Genomic DNA, 19,371 nt, shown 5'->3' with positions numbered 1-19,371 from the left:
AGAGGAAGAGTGCTGTGGAGACGGATATGGTGATTATGACTGCCAATGTTATGAATGTATTTAATACCACTGAATTGTCACTTAAAATGGTTAAGATGATAAAAGAAAATATGTGTGCAGAAATACGTATGCTCCAAAATACAAACAGTGGTTAAAAAAATCAAAGATCTAAAACATGGAAAGCTATAGTGTGTTCATGGATTGGAAAACTCAGTATTGTTAAGATGTAAGTTTTCCCTAATTTGACTCATAGATTCACTGTAATTCCAATCAAAGTCCTAACAAGCTTTTTTTGTAGCTATCCACAAGGTATTCTATAATTAATACAGAAAGGCAAAAAACTAGAACAGCCAAAACAATTCTGAAGAACAAAGGTGCAGCACTCCCACTAGCCCACTTTAAGACTTCCTATAAAAGCAAGAAAGCATGATACTGGTAAAAGATCAGACATAAAAATCAATGGAACAGAAAAGAGAGCCTAGAAATAGACCCATATAAACACTGTCTCTTGAAAAAAAAATTTTTTTTTCATAAAAACACAAAAGCAATTCAATGGAGAAAGGATCACCTTTTTCAACAAAGGGTGCTGGAACCCTTGCACATCCATACACATAAAAAATGAACCTTAACACATACCCCACACTGTATACAAAAATTAACTAAAAATGGATCACAGACTTAAATGTGAAAACTAAAACTTTACAAATTCCAGAGAAAAATTTTTTTTAATTTGTGCACTTTTGTTTGGGCAATTAAATTTTAGATATGACACCAAAAGCAAAACTCATTTTAAAAAATTAAAATTCAGAAAATAAACTTTATCAAAATTAAAACATTGTGCTCTGTGAAAGTTGGTGTCATGGAAATGAAAACACAAACCAGACACTGGGAGAAAATATTTTCAAATCACTTTTCTTATAAAGGATTTAAATCTAGAATAACAAAGAATTCTTAAAAATCCATGACAACAGATGGCCAAAAAGCACATGAAAAGATGCTCAACATCACTAATTACTAGAGAATACAAATTAAAACTGCAATGAGGTATCACCTCCCACCAGTCACAGAATGGCCATCATCAAAAAATCTATAAACAAACAACAACAACAAAAAAATCTATAAACAATAAATGCTGGAGAAGATGTGGAGAAAAGGGAACCCTCCTACACTGTTGGTGGGAATGGAAATTGGTACAACCACTATGGAGAACAGTATGGAGATTCCTTAAAAAACTAAAAATAGAACTACCATATGACCCAGCAATCCCACTCCTAGGCATATACCCACAGAAAACCACAATTTGAAAAGATACATGCACCCTAATGTTCACTGCAGCACTATTTACAATAGCCAGGATGTGGAAGCAACCTATGTGTCCATCAACAGAGGAATGGATAAAGAAGATGTGGTATCTCTATGACATAAATCACAGCAATATCCTTTTTGACCCACCTCCTAGAGTAATGGAAATAAGAACGAAAATAAACAAATGGGACCTAATGAAACTTAAAAGCTTTTGCACAGCAAAGGAAACCATAAACAAGACGAAAAGACGACCCTCAGAGTGGGAGAAAATATCTGCAAACAAAGCAACTGACAAAGGATTAGTCTCCAAAATATACAAGCAGCTCATGCAGCTCAATATCAAAAAAACAAACAACCCAATCCAAAAATGGGCAGAAGACCTAAATAGACATTTCTCCAAAGAAGACATACACATTGCCATCAAACACATAAAAAGATGCTCAACATCACTAATCATTAGAGAAATGCAAATCAAAACCACAGTGATGTATCACCTCGCACTGGTCAGAATGGCCATCATCAAAAAATCTACAAACAATAAATGCTCGAGAGGGTGTGGAGAAAAGGGAACCCTCCTGCACTGTTGGTGGGAATGTAAATTGATACAGCCACTATGGAGAACACTATGGAGGTTCCTTAAAAAACTGAAAACAGAACTACCATATGACCCAGCAATCCCACTACTGGGCATATACCCTGAGAAAACCATAATTCAAAAAGACATATGTACCACAATGTTCACTACAGCACTACTTACAAGAGCCAGGACATGGAAGCAACCTAAATGTCTACTGACAGATGAATGGATAAAGAAGATGTGGCACATATATACAATGAAATATTACTTGGCCATAAAAAGGAACAAATTCAGTTATTTGCAGTGAGGTGGATGGACCTAGACACTGTTATACAGAGTGAAGTAAGTCAGAAAGAGAAAAACAAATACCGCATGCTAACGCACATATATGGAATCTCAAAAAATGGTATCGATGAACCTAGTGGCAGGGCAGGAATAAAGACGCAGACAGAGAATGGACTTGAGGACACAGCGGGGGTAAGGGGAAGCTGGGATGAAGTGAGAGAGTAGCACTGACATATATACACTACCAAATGTAAAATGGATGGCTAGTGGGAAGCTGCTACATAGCACAGGGAGATCAGCTCGATGTTTTGTGACGACCTAGATGGGTGGGATAGGGAGGGAGGCTCAAGAGGGAGGGGATATGGGGATATATGTAAACATATAGCTGATTCACTTTGTTATACAGCAGAAACTAACACCACATTGTAAAGCAATTATACTTCAATAATGATATTTTTTTAAAAAAAGAATAAGAAAGCATGATTTTGTAGCCCCAAATTCTGAAAAGCCGTATGTAATATCTTAATGTCATGCCCATCAAACTCAGTAAGTTTGGCTTCTGCCCTCTCAAGAAAAAATAAATAAGATAAAGAATTAAAAAAATTTTTTTTTAATGATACGGTACATATATACAATGGAATATTACTCAGCCATAAAGAAGAACAAAATAATGCCATTTGAAGCAACATGGATGGATCCAGAGATTGTCATACTCAGTGAAGTAAGAAAGACAAATATCATATGATATTGCTTATACGTGGAATCTAAAAAAATGGTACTAATGAACTTATCTACAAAACAGAGACAGAGTCACAGATGTAGAAAACAAAGTTATGGTACCAGGGGATGGGAGGAAGGATAAACTGGGAGATTGGGATTGACATATACACACTAGTATATATAAAATAGATAACTAATAAGAACCTACTGCACAGGGAACTCTACTTAATACTCTGTAGTGGCCCATATGTGAAAAGAATCTAAAAAAGAATGGAGGGACTTCCCTGGGGGTCCAGTGGTTAAGACTTCACCTTCTAATGCAGGGGGTGCGGATTCAATCCCCGGTTGGGGAGCTAAGATCCCACATGCCTAGGGCCAAAAAAAAAAAAAAAAATCAAAACATAAAACAGAAGCAATATTGTAACAAATTCAACAGACTTAAAAAAAAATGGTCCACATCAAAAAAAAATCTTAAAAAAAAATTAAATTAAAAAGAGTAGATATATGTATAACTGATTCACTTTGCTGTACACCTGAAACTAACACAACATTGTAAATCAACTATACGCCAATAAAATTTTTGTTTAATATTAAATTTAAAAAAAATCAATGACAAGAAAACAGATACTTCACCAAAGATATAGAAAGAATAAAACACATAGAAATATACTCAATACCACTACCTAGCCATTAGGGAAATGCAACTTAAAACTACAGTGAAATATCACCTCACATCTATTAGAATGGCAAAATTTTTAACAACTTGACAACACCAACAACTGGTCAGGATGAGGAACAGAGACGCTCATTCACTGCAAGTGGGAATGCAAAACTGCAAGGCACTCTGGAAGACAGTCTCTTACAAAGCTAAACATAGAATCGCCATACAATCCAGCAATCATGCTCCTAGGTATTTACCCAACTGATATGAAAACTCATGTCCACACAAAAACACACACGTGAGTGTTGACAGCATTCATAATCACCAAAAACTGGAAGCATCCAGATATCAAGACTTATTATAAATCAAGACAGTGTGAAACTGGCATAAGGATGGAAAAGTAGGCCAATGAAACAGAATAAAGAGTTGTGAAACCAAACTATATTTATGGACGCCTGATATATGACAAGGTGGCACCGCAGAGCCATAGGTAGAGGTCAATCACTTCAGTGGCACTGGGGCAATTAGGCAACTTGATGAAAAAAATAAAGCTTGACTCCTACTAACACTAAACATAAATATTAATTCTAGATGTATTGTGAATCTACATGTGAAAGGTAAATGTGAGCAAAGAAAACTGTCTTCATGAGCTCTGGATAACAAAAAACGTTCTTAGATTGGACACAAAAAACACCAGTAATAAAAGAAAAAATTTAGAAACTAAATTAAGTAAAAATTAGAAGTAGCTGTTCATCAAAAGGCAGCATTAATTAACAGAATGAAAAGGCAAGACAGGGGAAAAAAAACCCAGCTTGTAAACAAACACTGAACAACAGTTAATGCTGTGCATACTGAAGTATTTAGAGGGAAGCATGCTGATGTCTAAAATATATTAAGAAATACAGCAAAAATAAGATGGGGTAAGAGATGCAGAGGGATGGAAAGATGGATAATGTGATAAAGCAAGTACAGTAAAATGTTAAAGGTAAATTCAAGGTGATGAGTATACAGATGTTCACTGCAAAATCCTTTCGATTTTGCCCTGCGTTTGAAAACTGTCATAACAAAATACTGGAGGTGAGAGAAGCACCCCAGGTAAATATGGATTTGGTATCAAGTTTGCTTTAAACTTCAATGTGCATGAATCACTGAATCTTGTTAAGATGAAAAGTCTTGATATAACAGGACTGAGGTGCAGCCTGAAACAGCATTTCTGGTAAGCTTCCAGAAAATAAATAACTCCTTTCTGTCAATAAGAAACAGACAGAAAACACCCACAAAAGGTAACAAAATGTCCAAAAAGCATGCTAGCAGGAAATGCAAAGTAAGCCCATACAGAGACACCACCATACCTGAATGGCTCAAACAAAAAGAACAACAGTAATTAAGAGCTGGCAGAGAACGTGAGGCAAGTGGACACCAAGACACTGCTGACGGCCATACAAGAGGACGGTGCTTAACGAAAAATATAAGCAATACAGCAGGATACACATGCGTATACGCCACCAACATAAATTAAAAATGCATTCACACCAGAAACAATACACAGTTTGTAAACACATTTAAACAGAACAATATCCATTAAAAAAAATTGGGGGGTGTGTGTGGAAAAGGAGCTGAAAATTGAGTCTGGGGAAACCAGGAAACAGGGATCTCAGGGACCTTACACGACCTCCCACCTGAGGACCTCCATCCCTCTCCCCACCAAAAAAATGAAAAAGAAATAAAGAAAAGAAGTGGAAATGAACAAACCAGTAACTCACCCAGGTCTTCTTCGCTTTCGGCTGCTCCTGGGAAATAAACAGCCACTCTAGGATCTGCTCTGTCCCGGGACTCTTGTGCCTCTGCCGGGGTCCTCCAGGGAGAGGCCTCTGGTCAGGGGTTTCTTGACCCAGGATGGATTCCTCCCCCTGGAGCTTTCTGGTGCCATCGCATGTGCTCTCTTGCTCCTGCAGAGGTGGGACCTGCAGACCCAAGAGCAAGCTCACTTTTGCGAGCACTTTTCCTCTGGGCCCCAACCTCGGTCTCCTTTGCTGGTGAACGTGCTCACCCAGGCTGGACTGGGGGCTCTGCGGACTGTGGTCAGGGCGGCTTGGGGGGCACAAGTGAGAGGAAACGAAGTGGGGAACCCAGCACACAACCACAGCCCCCCGCCCCGCCCAGACTCTGCACAGGCCCCCAGGATCCCCGAAAGTGCGGTAACCACCCAGAGATTTAAACAACTCCGGGCAGACACTCAAGAAGAACATGACGCCAGATGGTAAGGAGGGAACGACCCTGCTGGAGGCGACGTACACGAGAAATGGGCTGTGGACAAAACAGTCTGTCTCAGTAGAGCTTCTTCTCTCAATATCTGGATGTCCGTGAACAATTCACTTCATCTCTCTCGCTGAGTCTTACTTTTGTTGTTAAACATTGAGAGTAGGATGAGATCAGGGGAACAGTGTAGTCTTTTAATCTCCAAATAAAAACAAAAGTGGCCTACCAGAATAGCAAAAGAAGAAGCCCAGAGATGTCCACAGACAGACAAATGGACCCAGGTGACAGGGTTCCTCACAAACCCAGGATCCAGGCAGATGTGACCTAACTGCAGAACTGGGACGGGGGACCGGGGGCCACATGCTGCCGATCTCCAAAGTCACCCCCAATAGGAGAGCACCTCCCGAGGGGAATCTGAGCGTCTCAGGCTCAGAGTTGCAGGTGACTAAAAAAGACATTCCCAAAGTCGCTAAGTGACCTAACAGCACTGTGGTCACCTAGGAACACGAGGGTCTGAGAAATAATGGGCAAACCGCCCCTTCTACAAGGACGGGCCTTCACTGCGAGGGGAAGCTGCTGGAAATGGAGCCCAAATTGATCAGCACAAGAAGTGAGAAAACAAAGATTCAGGCAAAGAGAGGGACAAGAGAAAAGAGATTCTGAGAATGAGAGGGGAAGGAGAGAAAAGGGAAGAGAGAAAGGCACTCGGCAGTCAGGGGGAAGGGTCCAGAGGATGCTCATTCCAGAAGCTATTATAACAACAAAATACAAGGGGTAAAACTGAGAGAAGCATGTTAGGATACAGGCATGCTGAGCTCCAGGAAACACAGGGCTAGAGGCAGAAGAAAGGCTTCCTGACAAGGCTTAGCGTTGGGTCGGGTCAGGTATGTGTGTGTGTGTGTTTGCTTGTATTTCCAAAAGAATCACTGAGAGGATGAACTAGGAACTGTAAAATGGCTCCCTCCGGGGGCGGGAAGGGACAGAGCAGGAGGGATGGAGGCTTGTCTGAATGACGCTACACACTTTCTACTTTGAATCACGTAAATATTTCACATGATCTAAAAGAGGAGGGAGGGCAATCCCTAACATTGAAAATAAATGTCAACAAATACATTTATTTATACAATTGGAAACAAAACTACAACAATCATTTTACCAACTGACTTAACATGCGGTATTTAACTGTGCATTCTTTGGATAAAATGGGCTACAAAGACAGACTGAACCTCATTTAGCACCCTTGTTAATGGTAACAAATTGTTATTTTAAAACCGTCTTATGTATGCTATAGGACATGACAGTTATATCACTCTTTTTAAGAACAAAGATATCTAGCACATGACAAAAAGTTGCAAGAGTAAAGCTTTTAACCCTCATGCAGAGCTGGTGGGAATGTAAAATGGAGCAGCCACTTTGGACCCAGCTTGGCAGCTCCTCAGTGTTAAAGCCAGAATTACTGTATTAGCCGGCGATCCCATTCTTATCTATCTGCTCAACAGAATTAAAAGCCTACATCCACAGAAACGCTTGCACACAAATGGCTCTAACAGCCTGATTCCTAATAGCCAAATACCCATCAATGGATGAAGGGATAAATCATATGTGATCTATACATACAAAGGCATGTTATTTAGCCATAAGAAAGAATGAAGCACCGAAAAATGCTACATGATGAACTTTTGTACTATAGGTACCTGACAATTAGCTTTTGTTGACTGTAATGCAAGTGCCTGATCGTACTGAAAGCTTCTGATTTCTGAGGCACCACTTCAAAGTCATCCGTCTTAGATAAACGCACTGCCAGCCACACAGCTAGATAAGGAGACAGGCCGCCCCACCTGACGTTCTCCTCCCAGAAAGCCCTGGGTGACCTAGATAACTGCTCACTTGAGTGACCCTGCTCTTCCCTTCCAGTGCCTGAATTCTCAGCCTTATTTTAAATTCACCAATAAAGAATGAACCTGCAACCCCCCCTTGACCCCAATAATAAAGGCAGAACCTCACCCCCCCTTGACCCCAGTAAAGGCAGAACCCCAGGTCCGCATTCTCGTCCTCTCCTTCTCTCTGCTGTGTGGCCCCCGGTGTGCCACGTACCCCGCAGGGTCTGTGAGTAGTAAACCTTATGTTTTCAGAGTTCCCCGATGGTTGCTGATGAGAGGCGCCTTGCAGTCACAGTAAGAACCACAAGGGCTGGTCCAGCCGTGACGCTGGCTCCAGTCAGGGAAATGTCTGTGGGGCTGCCACAAGCAGCACGGGTCCCGGCGAGCCCCACCCCAGGCGCTCTGTGTCACAGCATCATTCCTGCCAGGCTGAGACCAACACAAAACTACCTTGAAAACACTACGCTAAATGAAAGAAGCCAGATACACAGGGCCACCTCTGACATGATTCTGTTTATATAAATGTCTAGGATAGGGAAATTCTTGAACACCCCAAGTAGATTAAATGGCTGTCAGGGGATAGGGGAAGGCGGGGATGGAGAGTGGCTTGTGAATGGGGACAGGGTTTCTTCTGGAAGTAATGATAATGTTCCGAAATTGGATACGGTGATATTTAGGCAACACTGTGAATACTAAAAATGACTGAAGGTACACCTTAAAAGGGTAAATTTTATGGTATATAAATTATACCTCAATAATGCTTCTATATAGAGTAATTTTTTTAACTTCAATGATTTTTAATTAATTGAAAGTTCTGCAACAGTCCACACATCCAGGTTTACAGCGTTCCTACTGCCTCAGACAGATTCCTCTGGAGCCAAGGCCCACGCTCACCCCCGACCCCCAGACAACCACTGCTCTGCTCCTGTGCACAGATCTGCCTGTTCCAGACATTTCACACGACTGGGACCACACTAGGTACTGCGTCTGGCTTCTTCCGCTCAGCACAACACTTTGGAGGTTTATTCTTGTTACAGCACACACCAGCGGTTTGCCCCTTAATTGCTGAATAGTGTTCCATTTCGTCTATACGTTCACCACTTAATCCACATTTAGATTCTTTTTAGTTTTGAGCTACTATACAAGTCTTTGTGTGAACATGTCTTCCTTTATCTTGGGTAAATTCCTAGAAGTAAAACTGCTGCTCTGTACAGTAAATTTACATTTAACCCTTTAAAGAAACTGCCGAAACCTTTACAAGGCGACTGTACTTTATATTCCCACCAGCAGTCTACAGTGGTTCCAATTTCTCTACATCCTTGTCAACACTTACTGTCTGCCTTTTTGGTTATAGCCATTGGGTATAAAGTGGGACTTCATTATGATATGAATTTTATTTCCCTAGTGACTCATGATGTTAAACATCTTTTCCGGTGCTTACTTGCCATCTATACATCTTCTTTGGTGAAGTGTCTGTTCAAATCCTTTGCCCATGTTTTAAATTGGGTTGTCTGTCTTCTTACTGAGTTGTAAGCATTCTTCATATATTCTGAATATATCCCTGTTATCAGGTACATGATTTGCAAATACTATCTCCCGGACTTTAAATACTTGAAGTCCCGGTCTGGGACTGTGTTTTCATTTTCTGAATGGTGACTTTGAAGTTCAAAAGTTTTAATCTTGATGTGGCCCAATTTCTATCTCAAAAAGCACAACCTATGAAAGAGCTCTCTAAGAACTTTAGCCTAAGAGAAGGTCATGAATATTTTCCTCTATGATTTCTTCCAGAAATTTTATAGCTTTTGCTCTTAAAGTCTATGTTCCATTTTGAGGTAATCTTTTGGTATTGGGTGAGGTAAGAGTCACAGCTCATCTTAGAAAATTTTTCCTTGTGATAACATAAAATACGTAACATAAACTTAGTATCTTAACCATTTTAAAGTTTACAGTTCATTGGAATTCAGTACCTTCGCAGTGCTGTGTAACCATTCCCAGCAGTCACATTCATCTCCAGAACTCTTCATCTTGCAGAACTGAAACTCTATATCCTCTGAGCAGTAACTTCCCATCCTCCTCCTACCACGACTCCCTGACAACCAGCATGGACCACACTTTCTATGATCTTGACTACTCTAGGAACGGAAACCATGTTCCATAGGGTTAGCAGACAGTGTTGACTAACAGGAATTCTCGAGCTCGTCTTACAGAGCAGCAGCCCAGGGACAGCCTGGTAAACCCCTGCCTGAACCCGCCCTCAGTGACCAAGCTTTGCCTGAGTTACTAACTGTCCCCTATAGGTTACACCTCGGACGTATGGGTCACTATATCAATGGGCACTTAAGCTGATTTCCAGAAACCTAGAGTCAGCTCTTGTCCAGTTCAAGGCAGTCAAGACCGGTTGGGACCGCTGACCCTAAAAACTGGGCCTGCACACGTGTCTGATGAATGACCGCCTGATGTCAGAGGGCCAAAACCTCCACCCTCGGATCATGCTAAGTGTCTCCATTTTTGAACACATATCCCACGAAGAAGCATGTACCCTGATACGCCTGCACAGAACACTGATTACCTCACCTTTTCCCTACTTCCAATCACTTCCCCACACCTTAGACCTCCCTGCTTCTTTATCCCGTGAATATGTCAAGTCCCTCACCTGCGAGGAGACAGATCCGACATTTGTTCTCCCATCTCCTCACTTGGCTGTCTCGTGAATAAACTCTTTCTCCGCTACAAACTGCAGCGTCTCAGCATTTGGCTTGCTGCGCGTTGGGTGAACAAACCTGGTTCAGTAACAGAACCTCACGTAAGTAGAACCTTACAGGATCTGTCCTTTTGTGACGGGCTTATTTCACTGAAAATAATGTCCTCAAGGTTCACCCATGTTGTAGCTTGTGTCAGAATTCATTTCTTTTTAAGATTGAATATATACATACACACCCACACCCCATTTTGTTTATCCATTCATCTCTTAGTGAACAACTGGGTTACTTCCACCCAAAAAAGAGTAATTTCAAAAAAATAAATCTTTTAAACTCTGTAATTTGAATTGGAAATATCAACATGAATAATAAATTTTTTTCCTTTCCGAAGATCCCTAGGTCTGCCTGCTGAAACAGCCCAGAAGTAATGACATTCCAGTATCAACTGTGGTCCCTGAGCACACTCCCTACGAAAAGATACAGGCTCCTGGAGAAAAGGTTGATTCCAGATCTGGGACGGGAAATACTCAAATGAGCAGAGACTATCTTCTTGGGCCCTGAAGCAAGGAAGCCAGGAAGCCAGCTAAGACTAACAGAGTCTTTCCAAAAAGCCTCAGAGCCAAGCTGAAAGGCTCCCTTTGGCTAAGGCTGGGACAATGAAACCCTCTAAAAGAATACTGACTGCAAATGATTGAAACTAACTGTAAACAGTATTAAGATTTACGAGTTTTTTAATCATACTCAAATTAGCAAAAAGAAAAAAAATCAAATGAAAACTCACTGCTGTCACCAATGGATGTAACTAGGGCATCATCTCCTTAGTGAAAACTGGCAATTAAAGAGAAAGAGTTAAGCATGGACCTGCCATCCCTAAACAAATTGTGTCTCTGGGTAACCAAATGGTTCTGTTGATAAAGAAATGTTCTTTTTTAGAGAAGGATTCTGTAAATTCTTTCAGAGAATTCCTGCTACAAAAATGGAAAGAATGATAGGGTTAGAAAGTCACCACTTTGTAGATGCTGTGAAATAACTGGCCGAGGGGAAGGTCATAATTGATGAAACCATTAGAAGGACTGATGGGAAACTTCACAATACCACACTGCCACCCCTGACCCCACCAATCGATCTTTGCATCACCTAGAGCGAGTCAATGAGACATACGTGCCTCCTGAGGTGACAAGACAAAGCACTATCAAGTATTCTTGCCAAAAACATTAATAAATCAATCTAAAGTCTCTAAAGATAAATTTCAGTTTACCAGAAATACTGGTGACAGAAAACATGTTAAATGTGACCACAAGGAAACAGAGATAAATCTAAAATGAAGGACATTCTAAAGGACAAATGGCTCCACATCTTTAAAAAGTCAATGGGGGAAAAAAAAGAAAGAAGGATGGGTTACTCTGGATTAAAAGAGACTTAAAGTATGTAACAGTAAGAAGTGTGTACCTTGTTTGGATTTTGATTTTAACTTGCCAATGTTAAAAAGGAAAATGAAATCTGAACATGGAATAATTCCATGATACCAAAGAATTATTCTGTTAGGTGTAATAGTGGTATTATAATTATATTAGAAAATGTATGTTTTTAATGCCTAGTGATGTACGGATGAAATAACATGAGAACTGAATCTGCTTCAAAATACTTCAGAGTATTTTGGAGTAAGGTACCTTTATCCTACGCCTTAAATTTTTCCTTTGAAGAATTTTTCAAGAACAGTGACCACCACACAAGAAAATAAAGCTTTCAGAAAACAAGACAACATGAACAAGAACCAATGAAAATCAACAAACAACAGAAAGAAAACCTTGTAGCCAACAGACAGTGCAATTGATGGACACTCATTATAAATCAAATATTATATTCAAGGAGAGAAAGGCAAGCCTTATGACTTGCCAAGGACTTGGACACATAACTTAGCAAGCATATTTGAAAAAGAACTAGAAAGAATTTATAGGAATGATAAAAACACATCAACTGAAGTCTCTTTAACAGCAGGTTAGGAAGAATTAGTAAACGAAAGGACAAACCGGAAGAAATTATCTAGAAAGTAGTATGGAGAGACAGATGGGCAAGAGAGGAGAGCAGTGACACACAGACTGAGAAGGTCTATCATAAGCTGCACTAGAGTCTAAAAGGAAACAACAGAGCACATTTAAAAATGGGGGGTGGGGCACAGCTTTCCGACAGCAGGCAGGTATCTAATGAACATAGAAAGAATAATGAAATTAGATAAAACTCATTTGTCAACTAGCATAATAAAAACGCACACAAGAATCACCCATGCAGGCTAAATGAGTGGGTGAAAGTTTGAGGACTAAAAGGTATTTATTTCATCTCAGTATCTCCCAACAGATACTGACTTACAAAGGGAAGAGAGAGTGACTATAGGGGAGAGAACACAGACACCACCTTCACCAAGTGAGGCAAGTTCACATCAGCAGCCACGAGTGCCCCGGATGTGATGCAGGGAAGAATGCAGCACTTCTGAAATGAATCAGGAGGAGGAGCAAACAACTGGAAACTGAGGAATATTCCACAGAACGCCCTGGGCTCCGAAAACACCACGTCATGACAAAGAAGACTGAGGAACTGTTCCGGGTTAGATGAAAGAGCCAGCACAGCCCATCGCAACACATGATTCAAGTTACTCTTCTCCCATAAAGGACGGTATTTCCAAACTTTCTATAAAGGAACAATTGGCAAAATCACAGTAAGACCTGTAAATGAAATAACAGCATTGTATTGATGTCAATTTCCTGATTCAGTGGTTACGTAAAAAACTGTTCTTGTTTGTGAGATGTACTGCAGTATTTAGGGGTAAAGGAACATCATGTCTGCAAATTGGTTTCAGTTAAGGAAAAAAAAATGTGTATGGAGAGAGAAAGAGGAGAGGAGCTGGGAACAGAGAGTGAGAGAGAAACTGATAAAGCAAGTGCAGCAAAATATTACTATTTGAGGAATCTGGATGAAGGTATAGAAGAACTTTTGTATTATTCCTGCAACTATTTTAAGATCTAAAATTATGTCAAAATAAGTGAAATTAAAAAAATTTACAGCATAAATAATGTGTATAATGCCCAAACATCTTTACAGAAAGAAAAAGAATAAAAATTATCAGTCCAAAAAAAGCCAAGAGAGGAGAAAAAAAAAAAACAACAGATCAGGTACAGCAAACACAGTATAGAAAAACACAGTAAGATGGTAGATTTAAACTCAAATATAACAGTAATTACGTCAATCATAACAGACCAAGTGTCTGAGTTAAGTACAAAGACTGACAGACTGATTTAAAAAAATGATGCTATTTAAAAAAACACATCTAAAAGATAAAGATACAAAAAAGTCAAAAGTTAAAGAAAAATATACGACAAGCAATTAACCAAAAGGAGGCTCCTACAGCTATAAGAATACAAAACAGACTTTAAGACAAAAAAAGGATTCCTGGACATAAGGTGACTCCACAATCATCAAAGGCTCGAGTCACAAGGACAATGTAGTTTTCAGCTTGTCTGGAAGGGGTGAGCAGCCTGCTCCAAGTCAGCCAAGCGGGTGACAGGCCGCCACGTTACCTGACACCCCTCCCCCCCAGACCCTACAGCTGAGTGCTGAGCCAGCTCCAGAGGGCTGATGGCGGCCGGCCACTCCCGGCCCACTGCTGGCAGCACACAGGGGCTCCCTCTGCCCGCAGCCTCCTTCTCCTTCGCCTTCACACGGCTGATTCCACAGGTCCTTTGAGAGCAGCTGCCAAGGTCACTTCCTGGGCTTCCCTCTGCCCCAGCGCGAATCCCGTGGCCACCCGGCCTGCCCTCTGTCCCCTGTCTCAACTCCCAGGGCTGCCTTTGACCCGTGTATCCTCCGTGCCTAACCGGTACCTGGAATATATAAACAAGGGTGCGCGAGGGTTGTTAGTTTTGAAAGACTAATTCATGAACACTGCCACATTTTAACAGGAAATTATCGGGGCTTCCTTGGTAGTGCCGTGGTTAAGAATCTGCCTGCCAGTGCAGGGGACACGGGTACAATCCCTGGTCTGGGAGTATCCCACATGCCGCGGAGCAACTGGGCCCGTGAGCCACAACTACTGAGCCTGCGCGTCTGTGCTCTGCAACAAGAGAGGCCGCGACAGTGAGAGGCCCGCGCACCGCAATGAAGAGTGGCCCCCGCTTGCCACAACTAGAGAAAGCCCATGCACAGAAACGAAGACCCAACACAGCCATAAATAAATAAATTATAAATAAATAAATAAATAAAATAAGTCAACTCCTACAGAAGAGGAGGACACAGAAAATCTTTCCAAGCCCCTAGGAATGGAGACTCCCTGAAGTGAATTTGTAATGACACATTTAAGGGAGGAAGTGTCAACAGCAGAAGGTAGCTAAACTGAAAAAAGAAAACCTGCCAGTACGTGCCCAGCATCCTCTGAGGAAAGAAACAGAGACTTAGGGGCTCACAGGCCTCAGTGCAACATACGTCACCGCCGAGGACCACCTCCCTCTGCTCTGAATTCACACTCGTCTACAGCCTTCTAATTACTAGGTATCACCCTGGATACCCAGGAGGGGACACCCAGAATATGGGTCGAGGATGTCACCGGCCACAGGAAAGGGACCCCTATGTTGCACAGTTTTAAAATGTCTTGCATATGATATCCTTTCCGCTTTCAGCGCATCCCTGAGTGGGGTCATCCACATCTCTCATTCCCCAGGGACTGGGCCACACACACGCACTGCGACCAGGGCACGGCAAGGGACTTAACTACTCTTGAGTCCAAGGAGCAGCTGATCAGTGACCCATTGTGGGTAAACAATAACTACTCCTAGGGCCCAGGAGGCTAAAATCTCTGTCTCTTGAGAAATTCTCAGGCTATACCCTGAGGCAGTAGAGTACACTGGCCAGGGAAATGGGTGTAGGGCCACCCCACGCAGGTTCAAATCCTGGCTCTACACAAACCAGCAGTGTAACCTGGTCCCAAGAAGAGGTACTGATGAATGCCTGCACCAGATGCAGCACAGAACCCCACGCACAGTGAGCTCTGAGCATTCACACTGGGCTGGAATGGTAAGAAATACAGGACTACTTACACAAGATAAACCACTCTAAAAAGTGACAATGGACTAGGTGAAAAGCATAAGCTGGTTGTCAGAAAAGAGGACTCACGTTTCAAACACCCCCAATTCTGTCTAGTCTCTCCGTTTCCACTGCTCCAGACAACACCTCCTCCACCTCTCGTCTGCACCCCTGCAGTCGACCATTCTCCACTGAGCAGCCAGAGGGGCTCTGAAAAGCCCAACCCCCTTTCCTAACACAACAGCTTCCCAGCCTGATCGGGCCTCTGGCCCCCTCCGTGTCTGTCTGCTCCCCTCCCCTCCCCGCCAACCCGGGCCACACAGGCCTTCCTTCCCTGCTACAAAGGCACGGACCCTCCCCCACCTCGGGTCCTTGGCGATGGCTGTTCCCACCCTGCATGTTCATGCACCTGCTCTTCCCAAGTCTGGCTACTCTGGTAACTCACACCTGCAAACGTCACCTCCTCCATGGGATCTTCCCCAAACACCCAATCTTTCACATCAACCAATGTTAATTCCATGTACAACACGACAACGACGTTTCCTGTTCACTTGTAAGTAGTTTCTCCATCATTTACATGGCATCTGCCTTCCTCCACCAGAGTGCAAACTCCCCAAAGCATGGATCCTGTCAATCTCGTTCACCACCACATGCCTGGACCTGGAAGGGGGCCTGGCACAGAGTGGGTGCTCAATAAAGACCTGGAGACTGGAAACATGATGAACACTTCAAAGACCAAAGCCTGGGATTTGTATCTATCAGTTCACTCTTTCGCCTGAGACGGTACATGTTGCCCTGTTAAGAACTCAGAGGAGGGAGGGCTTCCCTGGTGGCGCAGTGGTTAAGAATCTGCCTGCCAATGCAGGGGACACGGGTTCCAGCCCTGGGCCAGGAAGATCCCACGTGCCGAGGAGCAACTAAGCCCGTGTGCCACAACTACTGAGCCTGCGCTCTAGAGCCCTCAAGCCACAACTACTGAGCCCATGTGCCACAAGTACTGAGCCAGAGCTCTAGAGCCCGTGAGGCACAACTACTGAGCCCACGTGCCACAACTATTGAAGCCCACACGCCTAGAGCCCGTGCACCGCCACGAAGAGTAGCCCCCCCTCACCACAACTAGAGAAAGCCCATGTGCAGCAACAAAGACCCAACGCAGCCATTCTGGGTTTGAATTCCGTCTGCCTGCCTCTCTTTGTCACCTTTCCTTGTCTTTAAATGGGGCTAAGAGTCCTACCTTCCTATGAGGCTGCTGTGAGGATCAGTTTGTATCTGTAAAGTGCTGAGACCCATGGCTAGGAAGAGGAGACACTGTAGAAATGTTAACTAGTATTACTGAAGGTGTAAAGTTTTCCTTATACAAGTCCTCTGCATTGCTCAGGTTTTTAGTACTTTCACCTGCTTTACTGCCATTTGTAAATAGGCTAATTTCCCTCATTATAACTTCTAAACAGATACAATTTATAAACAGGAAACGCACTGACTTTTAGACTGATTTTGTACCAAGGAATCTTCCTGGATTCTCCTCAGGCTACCACTCTCTTCCCGCAACCACAGGGCACACTGACTCAGCCCACATGGCTGGCTTCCTGCCTCACTCCCATATCTGCGACGGACCGCTGCTCCCTCTACCCCACTCCTTCCTCTCCTGCCCAGCAAACACCTACTCACACTCTGCTCTGGAAACATCACAGCAAAACCCACCACTACCATCACCACCAAGTCCGATTTGGACTTCTGTGACGCAACAGTACTTGACCTCCCTGGGGCATCTCACATGGCAACCATTTTTGAGGTTTCTTTTTCTTTGACTCTGACACACAAGTCTCTCCATTTCTCTCATTCCTATGGGGCTGCCCAACCTCCAGCCCCTCCTCCGCCACCTTCCCTTGCCCACCCCCGAGCACTGCCCTCGGTGCTCTTCCCAGGGCACATGTGCTCCTTGAGCTAATCTGGCTCTACCCACTCAGTGATACCTGTCCAGACCATTCTCTCGAGACAGATGCCTACCCACGTGCCCACCAGCACCCGCAGGGTCCCACCGTATCTAAAGGAAATGTCCACCCAGCCCTCCGTAACAACTCTGACGGTCTTCCCTAACTCAGGGAATGGTACCACTCCCAACCCAGGCCCACAGGGCAGACCTCCAGCACTTATGCCTGGCTCTGCTGGCTTGCTCACCACCAGCACCCAACTAGTTACCAAGTCCAGTTGCTTCTGACCCTTTATTCTCCCTAGAGGATAAAATCCAAGTGTTTTTTTTTTTTGGCCGTGCCGTGCAGCTTGCGGGATTTAAGTTCCCCGACCAGGGATTGAACCCGGGGCCATGGCAGTGAAAGCACCGAGTCCTAACCACTGGACAACCAGGGAAGTCCCCAAATCCAAGTTTTTCATGTGATCCTCAAAGCCCTCTACGATCCAATCTCTGCCTATGGCTCTGGCCTCATTTTTTAATACACACTCCACCACCACCATCACCTACAAAACCATAAACTCTACATTTCAGCAACTGTAAAGTGTTCCAAGGTCACCAACATACTACATCACTTTAAGCCTCTCAAATTTGCACATTGCTTCCTTTTCCTAGGCTGACCTTCAGTCCCTTGTTCACCTCATTCACCTTTCAAATCTCAGTTTAAGACTCCCTTATTAATCCCTAAAGCATTTCTTGGGGTGTCCTTACTTCCAAAACTGGCCCTGTGCTGTGTGTCTCCATACACTTCCACGGCCGACTCTCGGAGGACCCCTAACGTGCCATTGTGCTCATACATTTTCTTGCCCACAATTCCCACCAGACCATGGCTCTTCCAAAGCAGGAACGACCTACCTTCGCACCTTTAGCACCTGCCCCAGGGTGCTCAACAAAAGACAATAAACAAAACTGTTGAATAACCGAAGGGACAAATGCATAACTTCCCAAATGAGGCCCCAAAATCTTAAGACACGGAAAAAAAAACTAAGAAAATGTGTCGAAGAAATTGGAAAATGCATCATGACCCCTCGTTTAACTCAAGGCTCAAGGTACAGAATTGGCAGAAAAGAGACTGAAAGAAGGAGTAAAGTAACAGTCTGACGACAAGAAGCACTTCTGGACGGCTCAACGTCATCTTAAAGGAGGCGCAGTGGCTTGGAAGCCCCACGCAAGCTCCGACCCTGGAAAAGATGGATGAGCACACGTCGGTGTTCAGGGCGCTCTTCATAAACGAGAGAAAACCCCCCGACTCACCCAGACGGCAGCCGTCCGGACCCTGGTGGCCATCCTCACGGCCAGTTTTGTGCGCCCTGCGGGGGGTGGCAGGACCCGACGGCTGCGCGAGAAGAGAACCGTGAGGGAACCAGTCTCCCCGCCACTCCCACGCCCACGCGGGACCCTCCTGCCACCCCCCGAGGACCCGCCCCTCCCTTCCCACGGCCGGGCCTCCTTCCCTCACGCAGCGGCGGGGTTCCCCAGCTCCGCCCCCACCTACACACACGCGATCGGCTCAGGGCAGGCGCGGGGGCGGCCAGACAAGTCTGCACGGTCCCGCCGCCCTGACACGGGAGGGACTCGGCGCGCGCGGCTCCCCCAAGCCCTGAATCGGCAGCGGGAGATGCGGGGGAGACCGGCTCCGCAGCCGACCTCCCGGATCTGCAGCCAGAGCCGCTCAATCCTCGCTCTCGACTGTGCGGCGCCCGCTCTGGGTGCTTCGGCGACGGGCCTCGGGCAGACGAGGTCGGCACGCTCCAGCTCAGGTCCCCACTACGGGCAGGGGACGCAAACCACCCACCACGACTCTCCCGGCCGAGCCGACGGCGGCCGCTAGGGACGCACAGGAAATGCGTCAGGGCCACCCGAGGGCAGGACGAACTACAACTCCCGGAAGCCTCTGCGGGCGTTCCTCCCGCGCGGGGCGGCTCCAGCCGAGGGCCGCCGGGAGG

The 19,371-nt window shown here is 44.2% G+C and overlaps 1 protein-coding gene across 10 annotated transcripts in view; it reads right to left on the bottom strand.

Annotated features, from left to right (window-relative positions):
* The window catches only part of ZNF10 (zinc finger protein 10), a 70,353-nt gene that overhangs the window by 24,635 nt on the left and 26,347 nt on the right, over positions 1 to 19,371 (bottom strand). Inside the window, exons 1-4 of one of the 10 annotated variants that reach the window (XM_049698541.1) lie at positions 18,680 to 19,229; positions 9,655 to 14,261; positions 5,844 to 5,947; positions 5,312 to 5,512 (exon numbers count right to left, since the gene is read on the bottom strand). Coding sequence is in view for 8 of the 10 variants with exons in the window: in XM_049698536.1 (XP_049554493.1) it covers positions 5,312 to 5,797 (486 nt within the window). In the remaining 2 variants the exon portion in view is untranslated. Of the gene's footprint in view, positions 1 to 5,311; positions 5,948 to 9,654; positions 15,581 to 18,679 lie in introns of those variants that run through there. The other 9 variants (XM_049698540.1, XM_049698536.1, XM_033440589.2 and 6 more) reach the window with 9 other exon arrangements.

Source organism: Orcinus orca, chromosome 15, assembly GCF_937001465.1.
Source record: "Orcinus orca chromosome 15, mOrcOrc1.1, whole genome shotgun sequence".
Lineage (NCBI taxonomy): Eukaryota > Metazoa > Chordata > Mammalia > Artiodactyla > Delphinidae > Orcinus > Orcinus orca.
Note: the sequence above shows the minus strand (reverse complement) of the source record. Positions and strands in the feature narration are given on the sequence as shown.